General features: G+C 36.7%; 1 protein-coding gene across 9 annotated transcripts in view; it reads right to left on the reverse strand.

Moving 5' to 3' along the window:
- LOC112556925 (phosphatidylinositol 4-phosphate 5-kinase type-1 alpha-like) overlaps window positions 1-23,139 on the reverse strand; it is a 66,424-nt gene extending 43,285 nt beyond the window's left edge. For all 9 annotated transcript variants that reach the window (XM_025226385.1, XM_025226388.1, XM_025226384.1 and 6 more), the window contains exons 1-11: window positions 22,831-23,139; window positions 20,876-20,910; window positions 19,722-19,823; window positions 17,760-17,890; window positions 17,234-17,351; window positions 15,684-15,836; window positions 10,218-10,277; window positions 3,932-4,171; window positions 3,374-3,451; window positions 1,382-1,472; window positions 792-909 (exon numbers count right to left, since the gene is read on the reverse strand). In XM_025226385.1, the coding sequence (XP_025082170.1) occupies window positions 792-909; window positions 1,382-1,472; window positions 3,374-3,451; window positions 3,932-4,171; window positions 10,218-10,277; window positions 15,684-15,836; window positions 17,234-17,351; window positions 17,760-17,890; window positions 19,722-19,823; window positions 20,876-20,910; window positions 22,831-22,927 (1,223 nt within the window). In that variant the 5' untranslated portion in view covers window positions 22,928-23,139. The remainder of the gene's footprint in view (window positions 1-791; window positions 910-1,381; window positions 1,473-3,373; window positions 3,452-3,931; window positions 4,172-10,217; window positions 10,278-15,683; window positions 15,837-17,233; window positions 17,352-17,759; window positions 17,891-19,721; window positions 19,824-20,875; window positions 20,911-22,830) is intronic.
- Window positions 23,140-23,588: the final 449 nt, after the last annotated feature.

The raw sequence follows: 23,588 nt of genomic DNA on the forward strand, positions 1-23,588 counted from the left end.
TTTCAAACAGAAGTGGAAGGTCATCCACAGATAGCTGGTTGTATCCAATGTCTGCTCCTGGAAAAAGTCATGTTTTACCAATGCATTAGATAGAGAGAAGCATGCCTGTACCATGACATAATCAATCTGGTTATGGTGTCTTTTATAGAGGTGTCCAGCATCAGATTGTTATAGCTGGCCAATTCCAGGAGTGTTACTCCTCTCTAATTTTCCTATAATTTGTAGACTGTACCACAGGTACCTTTCTGGCTTGAGGGGACTGCTTTTTTGCCTCACTGGAAGTGGTGTTCTTTCACTGCCACTGTGCATGTGGTGCCCCAAGTGCTATGGATTCTGGCATGTATTTTGATTCTGAGGTCAACAACAACATACCTTACCTCTGCCATGGAGGACACGGGATGGAATGATCTCTGTTTATCCAGGTGAAAACCAACGTAATATGGCAACAGAAGTTAGTATTATCAGGCAAAATAAGACATACTAGTGTCTATCATGTCTTTCTGACCACAACCAATAAACTTCAAATAGAGGACTCACTTTGGTCATGAACATGTGGGTATTAGGCTCTGGCTGATGTCTTTCAACATGGAATGCCTTTATTAACCTGGGGATGGTGCACATTAGAGATGGAACCTCTTTTACCTCCCCCATAGGAATGCTGGCAAGTGAAGGGTTGGTTGGTGGTTTAAAGTTTGCATTGTCAATGTGTTCTATTTATGTGTAATGGTCAGAAATGCAGTTATTTGCATCAATGACAGAAGTGGACAAAAATTAAGTAATTTAAGACTCACGGAACATCTTCGTCATCCAGTTTGTCTGCTATGTCTGAATTGGCTTGTATGGATTCCATAGGTGTTGAATACTGTCCAATTCTTGTTTTAAAAGACTTTCCTCTTGATAACGACATTCCTGTAGGAAAAAAGTTCATCTTTTTTCTTATCTTTATTAGCATATGTAAAATTGGTATTAAACAATAAAACTCAAAAAATGGTTTGCCAAGTTAAATGACTAGATTTCAATTTTTTTTTATTTTGCTCACCAATTTTTGGAGTGAAAATTAATGAATATAATGTGCACACTTGTACGAACTGCTGTGTTTAGTTGTTAAGATACTGTGCACATTAGTCTTCAATGGGGGAAAAAAATTTAGTCAAATGAAAGAAAACAAATGACCAGCTAAAAAGGATAGCTGACAAACCAGCTGGAGGGTCGGACATAGAGAAAAATATGTATTATAGTAAAATGTCCTTAGTACCAAAGACAAACTGGAAGGGGTTCAGCCTTAAAATGGACATACAGGAATATTTATATATATATATAATTTTGTTACTAATATAGATGATAAAGAAGTCAACAGACTGAGAACACTTTCAACTCTTACCTCTAACGGGCTTTGCATCACTTGAATTGAATGTTGGATCTGGACCACCTGTACTTGTTTCACTGCTTGCAGACTGAGCTTGTGATTTGCTCTGTAAACAAGAAACCCATATACCTATAAAAAGTAGTTGTAAGAAAGAGTCTATCTGTAGCCCAGAAAGTCTTGGAAAACTTCTATAAACATCAGTGAACATATCTCTTAATACCCACAACCATGCAAAATCAAATCAATCATTCTGAGAAATGCATGATAAATTTTTAATGGGCTGCTATCATGAAAGTTTTACTAACAACTGCACTGTATTTTTATGGTTTTTAATCACCGAGACATTTCTTGAGAATGCTGAAAGTGAAGAACTTTAAAATTAAACAATTTAAATTATGTTCTGGCCCAGACAGGCAGTAAGTCTACCAGCCTTTGTCAAGGCAAGAACCCCAATATAAAATGGTAGTGGTGTTACTGATCTGTCTTGCCCCCCAATGTGGACATTGCATGTAGCTTTCCTGCAGTCAGAGATCATTCAAAAATCTAAATAAAAATTTTTACAAATTGCTTCCTATGCAGGAAGGCAATAAAAACCCTACTACATAGGTGGGCACTTTCCCCAAATTTCTGGGCTCAGCTTAGCATGTGTTTTGTTGCATATTTATAATGTCAATTTTATGAAGCTTGTTGATTCTTGTTTAGATTATGTGATGTCGTTGTGTTAATTATGTCTTAAATCTAAAATGCAAGATTGAGGGTTGCAAGGGAGATTACTGGTGTCTTGAATATTAAGAGCTAACTTCTCATTTTGCTTAGATATGTTTTGTTGTTATTGTTAACTTAAACTGAGAAAGAGGTAACAAAGACAAATTTGGGGGGGGGGGGCTCAGCACAAAGGTTCAACAAGCTCACAAGCAGATCTCTGTGTTTTACTTTCTAAAAGAAAATTTTTGGACATAGTTGTATCTGTGCTACTTGTGTCTCTGACAAGATCTGGGTAGTGCTGTAGATTGCTCTGAAACCTGTTCTTCTAACATAATCTTTCAAGTTGGTGGTTTCAGGCTGTTCAGTACGATTTTCAACAGAGGTTTTCTGTTACTCATAAGGCTAATAGTGTGAGAGTTTTGACGCAGTTTTAGAGGATTTTTTTGAGGGGGGTAGGTCTGAGGGGAGAAGGGAGGGAGCATTAAGACAATATCAATTGTGTAGGCAAATACCTGTTTTTCTTACTTTGTTGCAGATCTACGTCAGGATGCAGCGCAATGCATCACACTAAGATTTTATCATTTCCTGGTGACTTCTGGAATCTTTAGTGACCTAACTGCTGCTGCTGTTTTTACATGAAGGTTGGATAATGAAAAGCATCCAAATCTCCAGTGGCAGTCTACATCATAGCTCTGAGAAAATTCTGTCAATAGATGAAATTTTCTTCCAAGAGCAAGTTGCCTCTTTTCTCCCAAATTTTGGTGACTCACCCCTGCCAGACATCAATATTTTTGTTTGCCATTTTCTCTTATTCGGGGAACATATTTGAAAGAAAATATAAAGAATTCGTTCAACTCTTGTATGTAGCAAAAATGTTCTGTCTCTTGTTCAACTGGCATTAAGTGAAAAAATAATTCCAAATCATAATCTATACCTCCAACCATATCAAACACAAGTGCATGAATCATTGGCAAATGCTGTGCACCCTCTTTGATGCAAAACTCTGCCTAAAGAACTAATCAGACTGGTGGTCACATATTCTGTGTAATCCTCTGCACAAAACACTTCTTGTAAAGTTCGTTTTATATACCTTTAGTGTGTGTGCATGTGCTGTGTCAGGATCAATTCACTTAGAAAAAACTGATTTCTGGAAATTTTATAAAATTACAATAATCATTATTTTGAAGAGCTAGAAAATTTCATTTTAATTTTTCTGCTTTATCATTAGTTTATTGTTCATATGCCTTGAAAAGAAGTAAATTTTATGACATCCCAATGAGCTGAAAGTCTGTTTTTCCTTGCCTTTTCCTTGGCTGCTTGATCAAGATTGTAGACCCCAACAAGAAGGCTGAAGTCCATGATTTTGAAACTCTCCAACACCTATACACAAAATCATATGCTACAGTTCACAGTTGAAAAAAAAAAAAAACAAACTAAATGCAATAGTTTCTGTATAAACAACATAAGTGCAACAATTCTTTATTTTAGTAATCTATTTTAAAAATCTAAAAAGCATTAGTCACATAAAATGTCTAACTCTTTAATACACATAAACAGAAGCCTGTATTCTTAACTGGGTACAATCATTTAAAATCAAAACTAGCCATACAACAGTATTTCAAAGTTCATTCTTCGCTTGATTTCAGATTTTAAAAAAACAGCAAGTGATTGATAACTATAATAATGCATGAAAATAATGAATATCATGCCTTTAAGGAAATATCTTTCAAATATTTTTATTCTGTGTGTGTGTATATATATCCACATCTGTGCATCACACAAAAGAAATCAAAAACTATGTAGCAATAAAAATAGTAAGAAAAAAAATTAAATGCATATATTAGAAAAGGTATCACTGACCCTGCAGTCACGTTGAAGTGTCTTGATAAGAGCTTCATATGTATCACGCTCAAGCATAAGTCCCTCAGAATGAAGTTCCAAAAAGTCTAGGTCCTTCCGTGTGGGAACAGACTTAGCTCTTTCATGTTTAGAAGCCTTTCTCTTATATGTTGAGCCCTTTAGATCATACTTTTCATGTAGCTTTACTGTTGAGGGCAGCAGATTGTTCATCACAACAAATCGTATATTTTTTCCACCACACTGAAACATACATACAACAGTTAAAATAATCACAATCTCACAATCATGAAAGCGTTTAAGGTTGTTATCTATACCACTCACCCTTTTCAAAAAATAAAAAAAAAAATATATTATAAAACCGCAACAAAGAAATGGAGATGATGATATCTAATCAATAATATATTAAAATATTTTAAACTGAAATAAATATTGTCCATATGTACATGGACCTTAAAAAAAAATCCAGATGATCTACTATAACAACTGATCTGACATGCTTTATTGAAAAAGCTGAGAGTCTAACAACAATTTTGTTTTTCTTATCTTATGTGCAGCTCCTTAAACAATCGAGATTTTTTTCCTAACAGCAGAAGAAAGTCTAAAAATATTTAAATAATCTTAAACAGAAAGATAGTCTACAGTTTGACAGCGGTATTTTTCCTTTTTGCACTGTATTCTACCAGCAATCAAAGTGAATTCAATCAGTTAAAAAGCATAGCAATCTCTAGCGTCTGTGTACCACATACATGTTTAAAAGTAACTTGATGTGGAACTGAAAGAAAACAACTAACTTCAACTGTATCAAGACACATTTTCTCAATGTGAGTTATGTGTAACACCAGTTAAAGATAAAAACAAATGAACAAAAGAATCTAGTCAACTATATATGAAGTCAAACAACAATCTAGGCAACTGTACCAAATTCATTTTCTCCACTGGAGGAATAGACTTGGTCAAAGCCACGAATTTCTGGAAATAATCACATCCAATTCTAGTAACCTTTTAATTTTTTTTTTTAAATACTGCACTGTACTCTGCATTAAAATAGTTTAAGACTATTCAGCCTTCATGGAAATATAACACATCTAAGACCAAGCGATTTTTGCTGTCTACAAAAAGTTCTCAAGAACTTTTACCTCCCTTAAAAGACCAAGCATTTAAATGCTTCCCATCTGTTATATACATAGCATTGATCAGAATCCCCTTCCTTAAACTAAATAATCCTTCCATAAAATAGTACATACAAGAGTAGATCTCTAGCAGATTTAACTGGTTATCAACATAGTGTAAACATAAGATACAAGGAAATATATTGTAGTAAAATACACTGCAGCAGCAATGTGTACATTTTGGTAGAAAAGTGTACAATATTTTAAAACAACATGAAATCTATAAAGTTGCTAATGCTAACCCATTACTTGTAAAGCAATGCCTTCTATTCCTAAAGGGGGAAGGGAATTGTGTTTTACGCTGAGCCAGCAGCTAAGGCTATACCATAGCAAGGCCAGCTCTGTAAACAGATATCACATGCAGAGAAAGAACAGCATGCCCAAGAGAGCTGAACCCAGGACAGCCATCCTTCACTGTATTGGTGACAGGCAATAACAGTTGTTACACCGGACTACTCTATTCCTAAAGGGGAGATAAAAATGAAATAGACATTATTTTCCAGTTAACCTGTTTTAATAATATTAAAATATTATCATAAAAATCAGATGATATGAAGTTATACAATAACAGTCAAATAATAACACGCCCCCCTTAGCCAACAATGTAAGCTAATTTCACTAATACCGGTATAAGAAACTTAAAAAATGACCACCTTCGTTCCCCCCTTGGCACACCCCACCGTTTGAGAACCGCGGAAGTAGATAATGTCTGCTCTTCACTGATGGCAGCCACTGTCAGTCTAATGTCATCAAAATTCTCTCATTTTAACCCTCATGAAGCCCCTGGACCTGATAACATGAGAGGCATGGTATCCAAAGAGTGTGCTAGTCAAGCTAGGTAGTGTCTTAACCAGACTTCTCCAGCTTTATCTTGACTCTCACAGTGACCCTCGTTTACGGCACATCAACAATCTGATGTCACTCTTTTAGATGCTATCCTACAGTACATGGATGCCTCTGGCACCTATGTTTGCGTCCTGTTCATGGATTTTCCCAGCACCTTTAACACGGTCCAGCCAAACCTTCTTGTAAAGCACCTACTAGACCTGGATGTAAACACCAATCTAGTTCTATGGATAAGATCATTCTTGAAGGGCCAACCACAGAGGGTGTGTCTCAGCATTCCACCAACAGGTACTGTAAGGTCAGGCTTGTCTGAAGAGATGAATATGTCAACGAATGGAATGATTCTGTCAACAAGCAGATTCTCAACATGAGTACTCCTCAGGGATGTGTGCTTTCCCCAATCCTATTCTCTGTATACAGAAATGAGATCACCATTAACAGTGCTATTCTCAAACTTGTTAAGTAGACAGATGACACTGCTCTTGTATCATGTCTTAAAGTCCCTGTCACAGTACCTGCTCTTTGTGCGGGAACTGGAGGACTGGTTTGACCGCAGTTTTCTGGAGCTGAATGTTGCAAAAACGGAGGAGAATGCCTTTGGGAGAGCACATAATGGAAAAGATGGCACTACTCCATCTTTCCCCACCAATCCAAATCAAAGGACAGCAGGTACAGAGGGCTGCTACGTTTAAGTACTTTGGTACAGTGATAGAAGGCTCTCCTTTAATGATTACACACACAAAGTGTACAAAAGGCCCAGCAAAGGCTACACCTTTTGAGGAAACTCCGCAGCTTCAACGTCAGCTCTGGGGTACTGGAAAATGTTTACAGGTCCCTTGTTGAAAGCATCCTCATATTTAACATCACCACCTGGTATGCTCAATTCCATGTCAAAGACAAAACAAGGCTGGCTAGAGTCATCCACCAGGCAAATAAAGTTATTGGTACACCACAGCTGCCACTTTCTGACTTGTAACTTCATGCAATCAGAAAGAGAGCATATAACATCATTTCAGACCGAACAAGCCCTCCCAACTTTCAGCTGTTGCCCTTGGGCAGGCGCTACAGAGTGCCATGTGCGCAGAAAACTCTCTACTAGAGGTCCTTTGTGTCAGTAGCAATCACCATCCTGAATAAAAGGCACAAGGACTCATAGGCTGCCATATGACCTTTTTTGGAAAATTACATCATCTAGTTCAGGAACATTTCTTTGCAATGAAGCCACAAATGTTCATGGTTCGCTTTCATCACCAATCATGTTTGAAAGATAAATGGTGCCTCATTGATCCTCGATAGGATGTTTTCCGGAGATGACAGACACTGAGGCATTGGATGAAGTTCAAGTGTATGTGTGAGAGGGGAATAGGTGTGTGTGTGTGCGTATTAAATGTCGTTATGTGGATGTGTATGTTTATATATATATACATTATGTTCACATGTACAAATTATTTTGTGAGCAAAAGAAAAATGTATCCTGGATTATGCCTGGTACAGACAATAAAAACTGATTGATCGATATAAGATTATTTCTTATTTTACAAATGGAAAGATTATCAAATGTAGTTATATTCAACAGATGTTGACTTTTCTGTTTTTCTTAAGTGAAATGTACTAGGACTCCACTGATATGTATGGTACCTGCAGAGACAAACTTTAGTCAATTCAAGAAAACTACAGTGTACTGTTATTTAAATGCAATGTGCAAATTCCACAACTGACTAAAACTAATGACTTTTTCCTGGCTAAACTCATGAGCTATATACTGCTAGCAGTAATGGATCAGATCCACAACTGATTAAAACATTGAAATTTACCAAGAGTATTTCCCTGTCAATTCATTAGCTGCCTTGTCCCAACAGCTGTTGCAGCATAGAACGGTAAAATCTGTTATGTGCAGAACCTCTAATAAGTGTTGGTCTGCTTTGATTGATCTGAACATAGATGTAAATAGGGGTTTTCAAGGCAAAGTCTGTTCTTCTGCCTACCAACAGCAGACGTGCTTGCTTTTTTGGGAGATCTATTTTCAAGTAGTGAAATATGACTGCTTTTTACTGAGTGGTGAGTTTCCATTTTCTTTCAGTTCTCTCAAGTGTCTACATAAAACAATTCCTTTTTTTCATAATGAAAAATGAAAATTGACAATGACAGTTTTAGTCATTTCATTAAAGAAAGCGAAGTCTTAAGAGTAATCTGAAGGAATCGGGAATATTTTTAATAGCATGTCGAAGTTATTAAGCAACTGGGGAAAGCTGCGATCAAAGGATTATGGCTGTGTTCAGACATCTGTCTGCATCTGTTTACTTCTTGTTTGGTAACACCTGTTATATTTTGTATTATGACCAGTGGTGTTTGTTTTTTTTTTGCATCTTGTGACCTGTTGGGGGAAGGATAGTTTTGGGAAAAAGGAACAAAGCAGGAAGGGACACATGAGAATAAAAAGTAAACAAAAGAGAAGCCCACTGACAGGTCTTGTTACTGAATAAATGTGTGTGGACAACGTGAGTGTATTGGTGTGATTGTCTCATCTTTGACAAGTTCTTTTCTGCTGCATCCTTACCAGCATCCATGTATCACTAGTAACAGGGTCTTTCATAATTCAATAAAGGGAAGCAGACTTTTTATTTAGAAAATGATGGCAAAGTAATGCTTTGTCATTATGGGCTATCTTTTTCTGTAACATGGAATCTATAACCTTGTCAGTTTATACAACATTCCTTGACCCAGACCCTTGACCCTACATAGGTCATCAGATCTTGTTATCTAAAAACCAGGAACCATGACATTATTTTTTTCCTTTGCTGGAAAGAAATTAAAGAAAAATACCTTTAGCATCAGTTATTCACTTCTAAAATAAGCACTACACACACAGCAATAATGCACAATTTTTTTGATTCCTTCTCAAGCATTTTGTGACAGTAACTTCAACTATATACTTTGCTTACCTAATACCACTAAAAACAGTACTATCTGAGGTACAGTAAGTCCCAGTTTGTTAAAATCATGTGTTGATCATACTGAGCTGAAATCTTCAACAACCACAAGTCAATTACTTTGGAAAAGTGTGCCTCTTCTTGGTTTCCTATTGTTAGAAGAGTACCACCTGCATTCATTCAAGTAGCCATCGTAAGATAAGTGGTATCAAGCAGAGGGATTTTCTTTCTTTTTGTGATCAATAGAAAAGCTTCCCATATTTTGTCAATACCTGAATGTGTACTAGCAGATGAATTTGTTTAGTTTGGTAAATATTATGCTAGGCCCATATGTAGAAGCAATAGACATCTGAAACACCTTTGCTATCTGCAGTCCAGCTGCTCACAGATAAACTGTCTGTTGTGTGTGGTGCTGCATGCACAAGAATGGTCTAGATGTAGTTGCTTTTTAAAAAAAAAATATTGTGTCACTTGCTCATATTGTTTATCTTGTAACTAGAACTTATTTTGTAGCTAGAATTTTTCATTCACAGCAAATAAGCACATTTTCCATGTTTAAATGGCCCTCTGGGATTAAAATAAAGATGGTCACCACCATTTTTGAAACCCCCATTAAAGTGTAGGTTGCCAAGATTTTTCCCGAACATGTAATTACCTTTGATAAACAAATCACAACATGAACATTAATATAAGCATACTTCTTTTGCTGCAATGGAGTTGAATCAGTAAGCTTTTACCTCCGAATCAGCCAAGCAGAACTTCATATTATTTTTTGCTGCTATAGCAAAATAAATTAAGATTTTCCAAAGAATCTGATGCCTTCCAAACACAGAGTTTAACAAAACATGCTCATTGTGAGACAGCATGGAACAGACGGACATAATGTGATGCAGCAAGCTATTTATCCTAAGGAATAAGATTTTGCAAGATTTGCTGATTACAAGTGAAAGTTGCCAATTTTGAAACTAATTAATCAATAAATAGTTGGATTTCATGTTTTGTAATGCACAGAATATATTGTCTCTATCTACCAGAATCTGTGTACACTATTCGAACTGATCTTTAATGGAAAATAAATTGATACAATTTTTCTTAACGTTCTATGAGGCAAAAAGATAGAAAACCTCATTAAAATGCTTCCAGATATTTGACTAAATATTTCTGAGCTAGACTATATAATTAAAGCTTATCACCCTTTTATCTCTAGAGATTTTCTTCTGCTAGTTATGCTAGTTTTTGTTTAAGAGACACTGATAAAGAGGAATATAAACCTGTACTGCATTGCTGATGCTGCAAGAAATGAATGTGATATGTTATTTTAAGCACAATAGTAAAACTTACCTGGTAGCAGTAGAGGCCATAAAATTTTGGTAGAAGTGTTCTTTTGTTCTGGCTGATGTTCTGGAAGATAAAAATTCCAAATGATATATCAGATTCAAGTTAAACAGGATAGACAGCTATTTAAAGGATAGATAGCTGTCTAGCAATGTCACATCCAAAATATGGCTTATTTTTTAAAAAATGCACAAAAACCACTTCTAGTGTGGAAAGTAAATGTACACAATTATCAGGCTTGTGTGAACTTAAGTTAGCAGTCTGCCTTTTCTGGTTTCCCTTACGTCAAAAGAGGAGCACTAATCATTCACTAATGCTGAATGGCCATTCTGGCAGACCTTATTGTGGTAAAATGCTTTGTTTACTTTTTAACTGAATGCAGTCATGTCCTTTTCGAGTAAGGTGTCTGCTTTAGGTTGCCACATTTTCTAAAAACTATAGAAAGATAATTGTATGTCACAAAACATAGTTTAAAATGAGCTTCATTGTAGATCATTTGCAATTATACATAAGACACTACTACTCGCCCTATTACTTATACGCCCCCAAAATTCTCTTGCACATACATTACCCGCTCATTTCAGAGTCACCACAGATGCCAAAAATAAATGCGAACAAGCATATATAGATGTTCGCTTGCACACAGCATCGGCAAAGAAACTGTTTCTTAGCCAGGAAGTTCTGGCCTGGATGTGTCTATGCCTGACTCCAAAGGGTAAGGCCAGGGTTAGTCATTACCTAGAATGCATCAGTCAATCTTGAGCTCCCTGCACATAATGCACTGGGTGTAGGTTGTGCTTAATGGGGGTAAGTCACAACCAATAATTCTGCAGCTGCATGCACCACCTGAGTAGGACTTTCTAGATGGTGACTGAGAATGTATGCTCTCAATCATCCTCCGCATTAATCTGGACCAGAATACCCTTTCTTAGGCCAAAATTTTTCAGCTGGCACAGAAAAGGCATTGCTGGGCCTTCTTAATAACCATCACATTATTTTCCCAGCTGAGATGGATCCCAGAAACATGAAACAGTTGACCTGCTCAATGGTCTCACCATTGATAGTGAGAGGCTCAACAGGAGTTCTTTTTCTGTAGAAGTCAACTATCATTTCCTTGGTTTTTAGAAACATTGATCTGTAGACCATTTTCACTGCACCAAGCCACCAGGTGATCCACTTCCTGGTAGTACACAGTCAACTGTTTGCGATGAGACCTGCCACCATAGTGTCATCGGCAAACTTCACTATCTGAATTGATCCATGAGAAGAAAAAAAAACATAGAAAAGGAATGGAAAGGAAACAATCTTGTGGTGTGTCCATACTGAGCACCAGGATGTTAGTGATGTGATCACTGACTCTTGGTCTTTGTGGTAGTTTAAAGAGGACAGCAAGGATTCAAAAGCAGACTGGGAGAGAAAAAATGCTGAGAGCTTATCAAAGGGTTATGTAAAAAAAAATCAGTTGTTAAGTCACTTTAGTAAGCTTATATGATCCTAAATTTAAACTATCCATAAAAATTATCCAAAATGAGTGAAATAACTGTCACAAAACTTTCAGGAAACACATGGAACCTTACCACACAAAGAGAAACACCTGCTGTATCTGAATCGGTGGTCTTCATCTACTATCATTTCATTAAAGCCTGGTCATCTGACCTCTGTCAATCCCACAATGTTTCATTAGCATTGTTCTGGCTCAAGAGTGAATTCTTTACCTCTACTGCACTGATGCCATATCATTGTGATTTACTATAGAAGCTTGTTCCCTTAGCCTTCATTCTTCCCAAGATTACTACAAGGCAGTAGGGCCATTTACCCTTGGTTTCAGGGGTTTCATATTCACTAAATACCCTCAACAGACTCCTGTAACCAATGAAAATAGCAGATGGAAGTAATGATGATGGACAAATTCCCATGGAAACCTATAAATACCAAGACAATCTGGAGGTGTCATCGCTAATTATGAAATAAGTGTTGTAGAAGATATTTCTTACTTTGCAGATAGTACATACTTATGAGAGTTCCCAATTTCTATCTCTGTTGTGAACAGAAGCAGACGGTAAAGAGGTACATGTATTGTAATTTTCACACTGACTGGTGTAGAAATCTTCAGCATTTTACATCTCTGCTACATTTCATCACTGCACCAAAGACTTTTTCCTCTAATGGTTAAATTTCGTTTTGTGTGAAAACCACCAGCAATGGACTGTAAAAGTGTCAGCCCTCTGTTTTTGTGGTTGGATACAGTGTGGTCTTTCTTCTCTGCATGGTGGCAACGGAACCAGCTATCTGATTTACAATCAAAAATCTCCACAATATTAATCTATTCTTGCACATGAAATAATGGACTGTCTGTACTGTATATCTACAGTTATAAACAACTTGCACTGTGAAAACAGTGACCTCCTGAAAACAACAATTCTGGTTTTTCTATTAATTGAACAATCCATAGGATTCTTAGTGCTGTAATGTGCTGCTTGCTATTTGGTATGTTTATATATGTATCCATGCAAGAGACAACAATGATTTTTATTTTATATACAGCGCATGATGCGCTTTAATGTCATCGTCTATTTGCAGACGTTTGAATCTGTATGGTGCTTTGAGGTCGTTTTGATGGTAGGGTAAAGTGCTTCATAAATAATCATTATTATCCTTACTTTTGTCAGTACTTTGACCCTGGCTTTGATGCTAAGGAAAGACATTATATAGATATGCTGAATCATTTTTAATTTAAACATCACTTAATAACAGCCTCCGGTAAGTGAAAATAAGTTTAAGTCTATTTAACTCTTTAACATCCAAATTATGACAAAAAGATTTATTGATTTTACTATTTTTTTTATAATAAAATACATTTCATATTGATCTTATAAAAGACTGCTTAACTTATTTTTTCATGAAGAACAATATAATTTGCAAGTAGCATTAAATGTTGACAGTAGCACATGCTGAAGTTACATCTGAATAGTATCTCAACACGCAATAGCTGTAAACAAACAACATGCCGACAAAATTGACAGATCATAATATATTGATGATCCCAAAAATAAAATGATACATGATAGTGAATACTGCTTACAGTAATATAGAAGAAATATGGAAAACAGATTGTACACACAGCTTAGAAATCAGTCACTCCATGGCTTACTCTGTTTAGTTCTAATTAAAATTTAGTACCAACATCGAAGTGAAACTCTATGCAGCTGGTAAGCCTTTAGTCTGCTTTGCTCTTAAATTGTACAGAAACTACAGTTCTAAAAATTCTGTTATGTTTAGTTTAATGGCATCAAGGCCATAACAGACTTCACTACTACATGAGACTTCAAATTTTGCTTTTCTGAATGTCCATTCTGGCTGATGAAAAGTGAAAAATATCTGATGAAATCATATGACTTACACCAATCAACATAATTTTCAATTGTTGTGATTATAGTCTACTGACTTGTCTGCCTGCCCATCTTCCTCTGCAGATTTATGGCACTCTGCTTTTTAAAAAAAAATAATTTAGTTTATTCCTCGTTACTCCTCGAGGAGCATAGGGCCACAACAACACCTCGCCAACAGACCTGGTTTGAACAGCCCTCCTCAGTTGGGCCCATGTGGTTCTGACATCATTTTGCCTTGCTCTACCAACTCTCCTCTTCCCCTAAGGTTTCCAGTCAAGTGCCTGCTTGGCAATGGTGTCAGCTGGTTTGTGCAGGGTGTGTCCTATCCACCCCCATTTGCACTTTTTGATGACTTGGCTAGTGGCATTGTGCTTGGTTCTTTTCCACAGGCCGCTGTTGGAGATTTTTTCAGGCCATCTTATTCCTAGAATGTAGTGTAGGCATAGTTGGTAAAGGTCTGGAGCTTGTTGTTGTTGATGGTGTTTGTCACTCTCCAGGTTTCAGAACCATACACTAGGACAGTTTTCACATTTGTGTTGAAGATGCGGATCTCGCTGCAGAAGGATAATGCTCAGGAGTTCCAGATGGGCATGCCTGGCCTTGCTGATGCGGCTTTTGATGTCAGCAGTTGCTGCACCATCCTTGTTGACAATACTCCCCAGATATACAAAGCGATCTGCTTCTAGGATGTTCTCTCTTTGAAGATGGATTGGGAGTTCTGCATGTTGTTGATTCTTATCACTTCAATATTCTTTTTGTTGACCTTTAATCCAGTCTTCACTGCTTCCTCAGTTTGGTTTGTGCATATTGATAATGATGATGATGATGTCAATTTGTAATGCGCAGGTATCCATTCAGAAGAATGCTCATTGCGCAGAAAAAACAAAAGAAGAAAAAATAAAGTGAACAAATATATAAAACACCAGAAAAGTAAAAAATATAGACAGAAGTGTTTCTTGGTTGTTTAAGACTGGTTTGAAAGAAACAGATGGGTCTTCAGTCTTTTGCGAAACGTGGTTGGTGAGGTGATGGTGGAGAGTGACGATGGCAGAGCATTCCACAGCTTAGGTGCCGCGTTTTTGAAGGCCCTGGCTCCAGTGCGCTTCTTGTTGGTGTCTTCCACTGCAGGGAGACAGAAGCGTGACTGGGAGCCTGAGAGCAGGCTACGTGACGGCTGGTAAAGAGGAACTATCTCTTGCAAATAGTCAGGAGCAGTTTTAGACATGCAGGACTGAGGAATGGAAAGTACTTTGTGGTCAATATGCTTGTTCACTGGGAGCCAGTGAAGGCTCTGTAGGATAGTTGTGATGTGCTCAGTGGACGACTTTGCACGGGTGACAATCCTGGCGGCTGTGTTTTGAACTCTTTGGAGTCGATCCAGCTGAGTAGCAGGTATACCCCACAATGCACTGTTACAGTAGTCCAATCGTGATGTGATGGTAGCCACAGCAAGTGAGTTGGCAGCAGCTTGAGTCAGCATGGGCCGTAGTCTACCTAAAGTCCTCATATTGCTGCTGATGAGACAGGAGACTAATGGCATCTGCAAAGTCCAGGTCATCTAGCTGTTTGCTGAAGGTCCACTGGATTTCAGCGTCGTCATCTTGCACATAATCCAGTCTGTGACCATCAGGAAGATTGTTGGTGATAGTTTGCAACCCTGTCTTATGCCAGTCTTCATTAAAAGATTTAATGAGTTTGCCGATGTGGATAACTTGGCAGGACAAGTCTTTGTACAACCACTGGATAATGTTTGAGCTTAACTGCTCAATGAAATTTTTAACGAATTATGGTGGTGCAAGTTTTTTATGATTAGATAAAGCTCAGTGGAAGATACTACTTTATATGAAGTAATATTATATATATATGTTACACTTTCATCTTTTGCATGAAAGAAAAATTATTCTTCAGAATGACTACTTCTGTACCAGGTATTGTGTTCTCAAATGTTAATTAATATATAATACACAATATCTTATGACGATTTCTTCTGTAGTTTTATGTATTCAATGGTAAACTAGCCCAATATAGTTCTTGTGTCTCCAAAGATTTAACGAAACCATTTACTAACAGTATCTTCACTAACCAGAAAGTATCCTGGAAGAAGTTTCTGCAAAAAATCTGCTTCTTTGTGCTGAACAGTTTTAATGATGAACTCATCATCATGAGTTGTGTAGAAGATAGATCCACTTGCTCCAGGATTTGACAGCTCAGACAGTGGTTCATCACACAATGAAAGCTAGAAACAGAGTAACATTCAACCATTATTCTTACTGTGATATGTACATTAGCATCATTAAAAAACTGCAATCACAGTATTTTATGAAACATTATTTGTAGCTTTAACAGGTAAATTTAATATTCCATCTACATGTACAAACAAACTCCTGATAATAAGAAATTTATGAGCTTGCGTTCTGCTAGAATCATGAATCTCCTCTCAGAGAACTTATGCAGTACTTGTGGCTGGGGCCTGAGGATTTCTAGTTTCTATGGCTTAATATGTCCCAAAGGCTGTTCAAAAGAGTGCAGATTGGGAAAGCTTGTTGATGTGGTTAGGTTGCTTTAATTGACAGCACAAAAGGCTGGATGATGACAATGTACTGTTGAGGCCATGCTACATCACACCAGTACTCGCCCATATAGAAAACTAGTTAACCAGGTTGGTATAAACAGATCTCTGCCTCAGCCAGTTATCTGTCCCGTGATGTTATTGTTGTAGTTACATCGAGGACCTGTATAGGTGGACTGCAGTCTGTCTGACAAGACCAATGCTTAGCCTCTTGCAAAGTTCTCTGCTCTTAGTATTGGCAAGACTAAACAATAAGCGTGACCTAGAAGCTTTGTATACACCAACCTCGTTCTAGTAGTAGAGCTGAAATGTGACTAAACCAGAAGCTTTGTATAAACCAGCTTCAGTTTAGTAGTTAACTGGGAAAAAATTCGTCTGCAAGCACTCCAGTAATACAAGTTCGTGGTTACATGAATGCTGGGCCCAAAAATTTCAAGAGGCAGCCCTCAGCAGACTGAATGCAAACAGGATCCTTTTCTTTGGACCAGGGGAGAATGGAACAGACCCACCAATCAACAGCTACACATCAGGCATTTGGAACGATGGCAACACAAGTGTACATACGAAGTCGGCTAGTAATTACTCATCATTCGAGTATACATTAGGACATAAAAGCTACTTTCTAATTTGAGCTGATTTTGCAACATGTAACAAACCCTTATCAGAAATAGTCACACATTTTTTTTATTATTCTGAATATTATTAAAATTATACATGGCACTTCCATTTTTTACAAGAATGAAATTAAGCTCCATGTTTCTGGCAGGTGAACTGAACTCAGTACAGTTATAAGTTTGTCAAAATAGTGCATGTCTTGTTTTGTGTTTTTGGAGGGGAGGGAGTAAGTGGATTGGGGCATGTTTATTGTGACATTTGTCATAATAGCTGCAAGCAGTGGTGTCATTTTCAAGCTGAGTCATTACCATAACTTGAGGAAAATTTCAAAGCTCTAAAGAATTGTAACTCACTCATTACCTGAAAATATCTGAGAAATTAGCAAACTAAACCCAGTTATATAAATTATGTGCTTGGGCCAGCCTTTAATAGTTTCTTTTCATGCTTACCATGAAATCTTCCGGCTGAATTCCAAATAAATCTCGGAAATAACGAAATGCAATTGGAGCGTATGTCTTGAAGCGAAAATCACTACAATGGTGTGCAGGTGTCAAGTTGCTCCCCTCGCTGAAAAACAACCAATCATTCAATAGACTTTTTAGACTAATAATAGCTTAGCATAATGAAATCTTTTTCTATCCAAAAGTTCCCATCTAACATCTGTTTTTTTCAGTCAACAAAGATGTAATTGTATCTCTTGACTTATTTTAAAGTACAGTAAATCAACAACATAGACTTCAGGATTGTACATTGATATGTTTATGTTGTCAAGGCTACAGTCAATAACAGAGAAAAAAAGAAAACTATGAACGTGCATAAACATGATGATGCAAGTGTAACCTCTTTCTGTGCATAGTGATGTTTGCTGTATTTCAAGAATGGAAAAACCGCCAAAACAAAACCCAACTATATAACGATTATAGGAAAGCATGCGGTTGTTGAAACACCTTTTCATTTCCAAATGACAGAACTTACCTTGGGAAAAATACAACTTCAACAACTGCAAAATCCTGCATTAGAACATCTCTTTCTGGCTTTGATGAAAGACCTCCTATACTCTGTCCGATGCCAAGCTGGATTGCTTGCATCAACTCCGAAGTAGGTTTCTATTAAAGAAAACAACTAATAAATTCAAAGTTTCAATTTAAAATAGTTTACACATTACAAACAATAAAATATCTTTATATATACAGGGCTTCTGCCTACGCAAAAAATTGCGTACAGTACGCATTAAAAGTTCAGAGGACCCCTTCAATTTTCGTCAATGGGGTCCCCTTCAAATTTGGGCAAAGAACAGGGACCCCTTAAAAATCTGAAGGGGTCACTGGGACCCCAAAGAATTTAGCCTTAGCAGAAGCCCTGTATATAATCTATGTCTATTGCATCTTATTTTGCCTGTATTTCACCACTCATCTGTGTGCACTCCACAGTACATTATACCAGACGTGGTGACTATAATGTCCTTGTTCAAATAGGCAGTACAACACAAAGACAGCAGGTAAAAAGATAGAACTGATTACCAAGCAATTATTCTTTTCCCTTGATCACTAACCAGCATTTATACTATCTCTGCTAATTACTGTTAACTTGTTGCTTGCAGGCTGCCCCAAATATCTTCTTCACAAACTCCAGAAAGTACAGAATTCCACTGCACGTCAGATGCTAAAAGCTAGGAATCTGGACCATATCACTCCTCTTCTTTGCTTTCTGAACTGGCTACCAATTCATTCTTGCATTTAGTACAAACTGTCTGCGCTATTTTAATTTCTTTGCAGGCTCCTGCCCTATTTCTCTGAATTTCTCTAGCCTTCAATCCCAGCCAGACTACTCTTTGTCTGATGACTCTACGCTCTCTATCCCTGACACCAAACAACCAAATACATTCACTGGACTTTTACCATACTGCAAAACAGTGGAACTCTCTTCCCTTCCATATCCGCCATCCACCCACCATTTAACTGTGTGCTAAACACACATCTGTTCCATGAACATTACTCCTTAAACCAATCAACAAATTTGTCAATAGTTGAAATTATAGTACTTTGCAGATTTATGAGTCTCTATCCTTGCCGTTTGTTCCATGATTCCTCTTTGTGTCTTTTATTACCTATCTGCATAGCTGCTTCTCCTTCTGTCCTTTATATGCTGTCCATGTTTCCTACCTGTCATAAGCGCTTAGAGCATGCTTCTTGGTGAGCGTGATTATGCACTTTACAAATCAATTTTATTATCTTTATTATTGTGAAAGCATAATCCCTTCCTTTCATGTCATGAAGTTCCTCACTTAATAAAACTAAGAACTCACAAATTATAACCCTTTATATGTCTTTTACAAACTTTATTTGCACTCTGCAAACATCTGAAAACTAATTTTTCTTGATCTCTTGTTGGACTGGTAGATATGCTGCCATTCACGCTTATCTTCTGACTGGAAAATGCTAGCAACTGTCTTCAGCTGACAGTTGTAGGAGTCTTTGCTGTTTTCAGTTGACTGATTTTGCTCCCTGGACACTTGTGATTTACTTCATAATTTTAATGCTATTGCAATGACAGGAGTCACATAAAGTGTGCAATGTGCTAACACAGCAGTGCTTTCTGCAAGAAGACATTGAAAAAAATTTGTCGTCTCTGTCTCCTTGAAACTCTTCTAAATTTTATTGAAGTTTTGGTTTCAGGCTAGTAAGAACAGCGGTAGGATAACTGCTTATAGCAACACCTCGATATGATTTTGCTTTTGCCTTGATGGTGCCAGTCTTGAAGCACAATGGCAGCAAGATGCAAGGGATTTGATTAAAGGTGTTTTGAACTGTTAATTATTAATATGTGCAGAAAAGAAAAGACATACCTTCACAAAAAACAAGATTTGCATTTCAGGGCATGAATTCAACAGAATGGTGAACTGTATGCTAAAAACCTTTTAAACTTCGAAAAATTTACCTTTTTGTATGTGACTACACCTGCATCATCCACACGCCGATGGCCAATTTTACGGTCTCGCTCACGGAGAGACACCATAGGCCCACCTGCAGATCCACCGCTCTGAAATAAATTAAAAGCAATTGCTTTAACTCTGCAAATTCTTACAGAAATGATTATTTAAAAAGACAAAAAAAAAAAAAAAAAAAAAAAAAAAAAAAAAAAGCTCAATAGGAAGCACTGTGTGCATGCTTTTTTTTTGCCATAGGTATTGATCATGGTTTTAATATTTTATGCTATATCAGCAATGATGAAAAATTTTACAGTGAGGAAAGAGTATAATAATATTAGTATAGCATTAACATGGCTTAAGCCAGTTTATTAATTATAAAACTATCACAAATAATGTTAATGGATTGGATATCAACATTTAGTCAGAACAACACACTGTGATAGTGTATTTAACACAAAATTAAAAACGGAAGACCACAATGAAAGCTGGAAAAAAACTTAAATAACTCTTCCTTATGGTAATATGATGAAACATGTCGGAAAAAATAATAAAATCCTCTTTCACATGTGAATGTAAAGACTACAGGGAACAAAGAGCATCACGGGAAAACCCAATGCATGATGTATATTCTTGACATCAAGTGCAAAAACTGATCACAATGTCCCATATTTTTTCACAAACAGAAAATCTGCGGTATGCTCTACCAGTTAGGTGTTCAAGCATTTCCTATTCCTGATAATCTGATAAAACATGACTCACCCGATCTTTTAAAAATTATGAGATAAAAAGCAGAATAAAGTCCTAAAAGATAGCATCTTGAGAATCTACCAAAATACTCTTCTACACATGCCACATGCCTTTGCCAAATTAAAGAAAAACATATCTTAGGAGATCACTTTTACCAGCTTACCATCTGAAACTGAACTCAGAATTGAGAAAAAAAAAAGTCTAAAAAGAACAATCCAGGTAAATAAAGTGTGGATGCAAGAAGCAAAACTGTCCATGACCAGATTTTGTGCTGAATCAGCTCTGACGGCAACTATGGGATCAACTAATTATTTTACATTGCTAGTTAGTTAACTTACACCACTGACATAACAAGACATGGTGAACTGTACATCATTCAAAAGGCAGACTGAGCATACTGAAGCATGTTACTTACCAAAGGTTTGGATGTTTCCCCATCTTGACCATGCCCTGAAAACAACGAAAAAAAATTAAACATTTCTAAAATTCTGAATCAATGATGCTTCATAATATCTTTAATATAAAAATATGAAAAGTGAAATTTGAAGCACATCGATCAAAATAATTCCAGGTGTTCAAAGTTCTTGGGTGAGGAAAAGAATGCTCCTGTCTATAGGCACAAACTCTGGAAGATGACGCTTTTGTGGTACCTCAAAACTCTCGTTTCTTCAGCGATTATGTTACTGGGTAACATTCTGGAGCAAAGTGGGATTCACATATGACAGAGTACTGTGTAGCCACAGTGAAGTCAGGTTTCATGGTTTCAGGCCCAAATGGAGAATGGAGCAGGTGAAGAAATAATTTTTATTTAATTTCTTGAGATTCATATTTCTCTTGCAATTTAATATGTGATCTGAAAGGAGTCTTTTAAGCATGACATATGTCAACAATCAGGTGGCTCTTTAATATGGTGTAGTTTAATGCCATTTATTTTTTCAAAGTCCAATTTGACAAGTTACAAGATTTCCATCACTGTGAATCAGTTTTTACTAACTTTGGTCTTACAATAGGAAATAAACTACTAACTAAAATACTAACGGTGAAAAATTGACATAGTCACAGACTAGTTTTTATGAAATAAGGGTGTGGTTGTAACACAAATTTTAAATGACAACCATGTAAACTAAATTCCTTGCTGAGTGCCTCCTGTCATGAAGCAGGCAAGTAAACTTCAGCAACTGATTGCTGAAATTAATTTAAGTGGTAGTATAGAGCTGTAGTTGTGAAACATGAGCAAGCCGCTTCACCAGGACAAAGCAGGAAAAGCATCTTGTTTCTGTAGTTACAATGCGATACCCAGACCCTGCAGACACTACTTTATGTTTCTTTATCCCCATGCATGTTTGCCACACCTTTATAACTCAGAACAGTGAGCTTATTGAGCTTAACTTTTTTTTTGTTTGGGTGTGTGTATGCTACACACTAGCATGAATACAGTACAAACATGCAATCTTTGTCACAAATGTCACACAAATGTGAACACCCATAAGCTTACGTTTCGCATTATTATACAGATGACATTTTAGTTTAACAGTACATTCAGATGAATTTTTTGTTTTTTTCACGTTTACTTTACATTCTTTTACTAGTAAGCACAGAACTGCCCTCAACTAGGACCTGATAAAAGCAAATGCCCGTCTAATTTTAGTTTTGATTTTTTTTTCCTTCCTAGGGCTTTTAGTTTATTCCAATTAAATGCATTTGATTGCAAGCTGACATAGATCTGCAACTAATTGGGTGATACATGCCCCTAGAAGACATGACTGAAAAAACTTTGAAAGGAAACATAGATTTTCCCTAAAGGTGAAAAAATTTTCCCCATCATTATTATTTCCCTGACTTAACCAGTTTTTCCTGACCCCCCACAAAAATCTGGTCATTAATTATCCTGGTTCAATTGTTACACCCTAGATTTTGTAGGTTCCAATGTCTTACAATTTTGATTTGAGATAATTCATGATTAAAAACATATCTTACTTAAAAAACTTACTGACAGCTCAAATTTTTTGACAGCTAAATGAGCTTTGCTCTATGTATTAAAGGTTTATGATAAGTGATAGCCATTGGTGGTCATCTTTGAAAAAAAGAATGAACCCACCCATTTTTCATGACTTATTTTGGAATCTATGCATGGTCACACAATGTAAAATTTTATTGATGGTGTTATATATCTGCATTTTGTCCAGTCTCGATTATCATTTCAGCTCAGATTAAAGGTGGAGAACTCTAACCTATGATGTAGAAGAATGCCAATAATATTGCTGATTTGTATATATGAGTATAATGTGCACTACGTATGTGGTAGCAAAAGACACTAATGATGATTGACTACACAATACACACAATCAAGCAACTTATGATGAAAAATACCTTCGTGCTCCTCCTCAAGTTCCTCTTGAGAGCGTCCGTCAAGACTTGCCATAACATTGGAGCCTGCGATGGTATTTCGGCCCTCGACAGCAGCCATTTTGAAATTAATGATGAACTATGGACAATACCAAGAAAAGTTCGTCTTGTCCAAACTATGCCATTCATATAAAAATAGTTAACAAATCATCTCATTAACACATCTCAAAGAATGTCGATTACGAGTTCTTTGCAAATGAGGTGATGCCATTACTACTATAAACACAGCCCACGATATACAGAGCAGTCACTTCCGCTTATCACGTATAACTTTGCGCATGCGTAGTTCAATGCGGAAACTCAAGATGCGAAATTTATACTAAGATGTAGAAGAGGTGGGAGGAGATCAGTAATTTCAAATTCCAATGCTCGTTTAGATCAAGACAAATGAAAAATTTATTTACATCACCGAGTCACTTTACTACGTTTGAATGAGTAAAGAGGTAAACATTTGCTGATTTTCTTTAGACTACTTTAACGAAATTAACAATAAAGATCAAACATTTTTAAAAAACTTCAAAAGAAAACAATAAAAAAAGAAACAACATTAGGCAAGGATCTAGCTATAGTTTCAAATGTGATACCATGCATGTTTTTTAATAAGCGTCCATGATTCGGTCGTCATAGGAGGTTTGAACAATTATCGAACGCGCGTGCTAAGAAAATAACAAAAGTACTTGTGATTTACGTAATTCTCTCAGCACAAAGTATGAAGGACGGAA

This window comes from Pomacea canaliculata, linkage group LG2 (assembly GCF_003073045.1).
Source record: "Pomacea canaliculata isolate SZHN2017 linkage group LG2, ASM307304v1, whole genome shotgun sequence".
Lineage (NCBI taxonomy): Eukaryota > Metazoa > Mollusca > Gastropoda > Architaenioglossa > Ampullariidae > Pomacea > Pomacea canaliculata.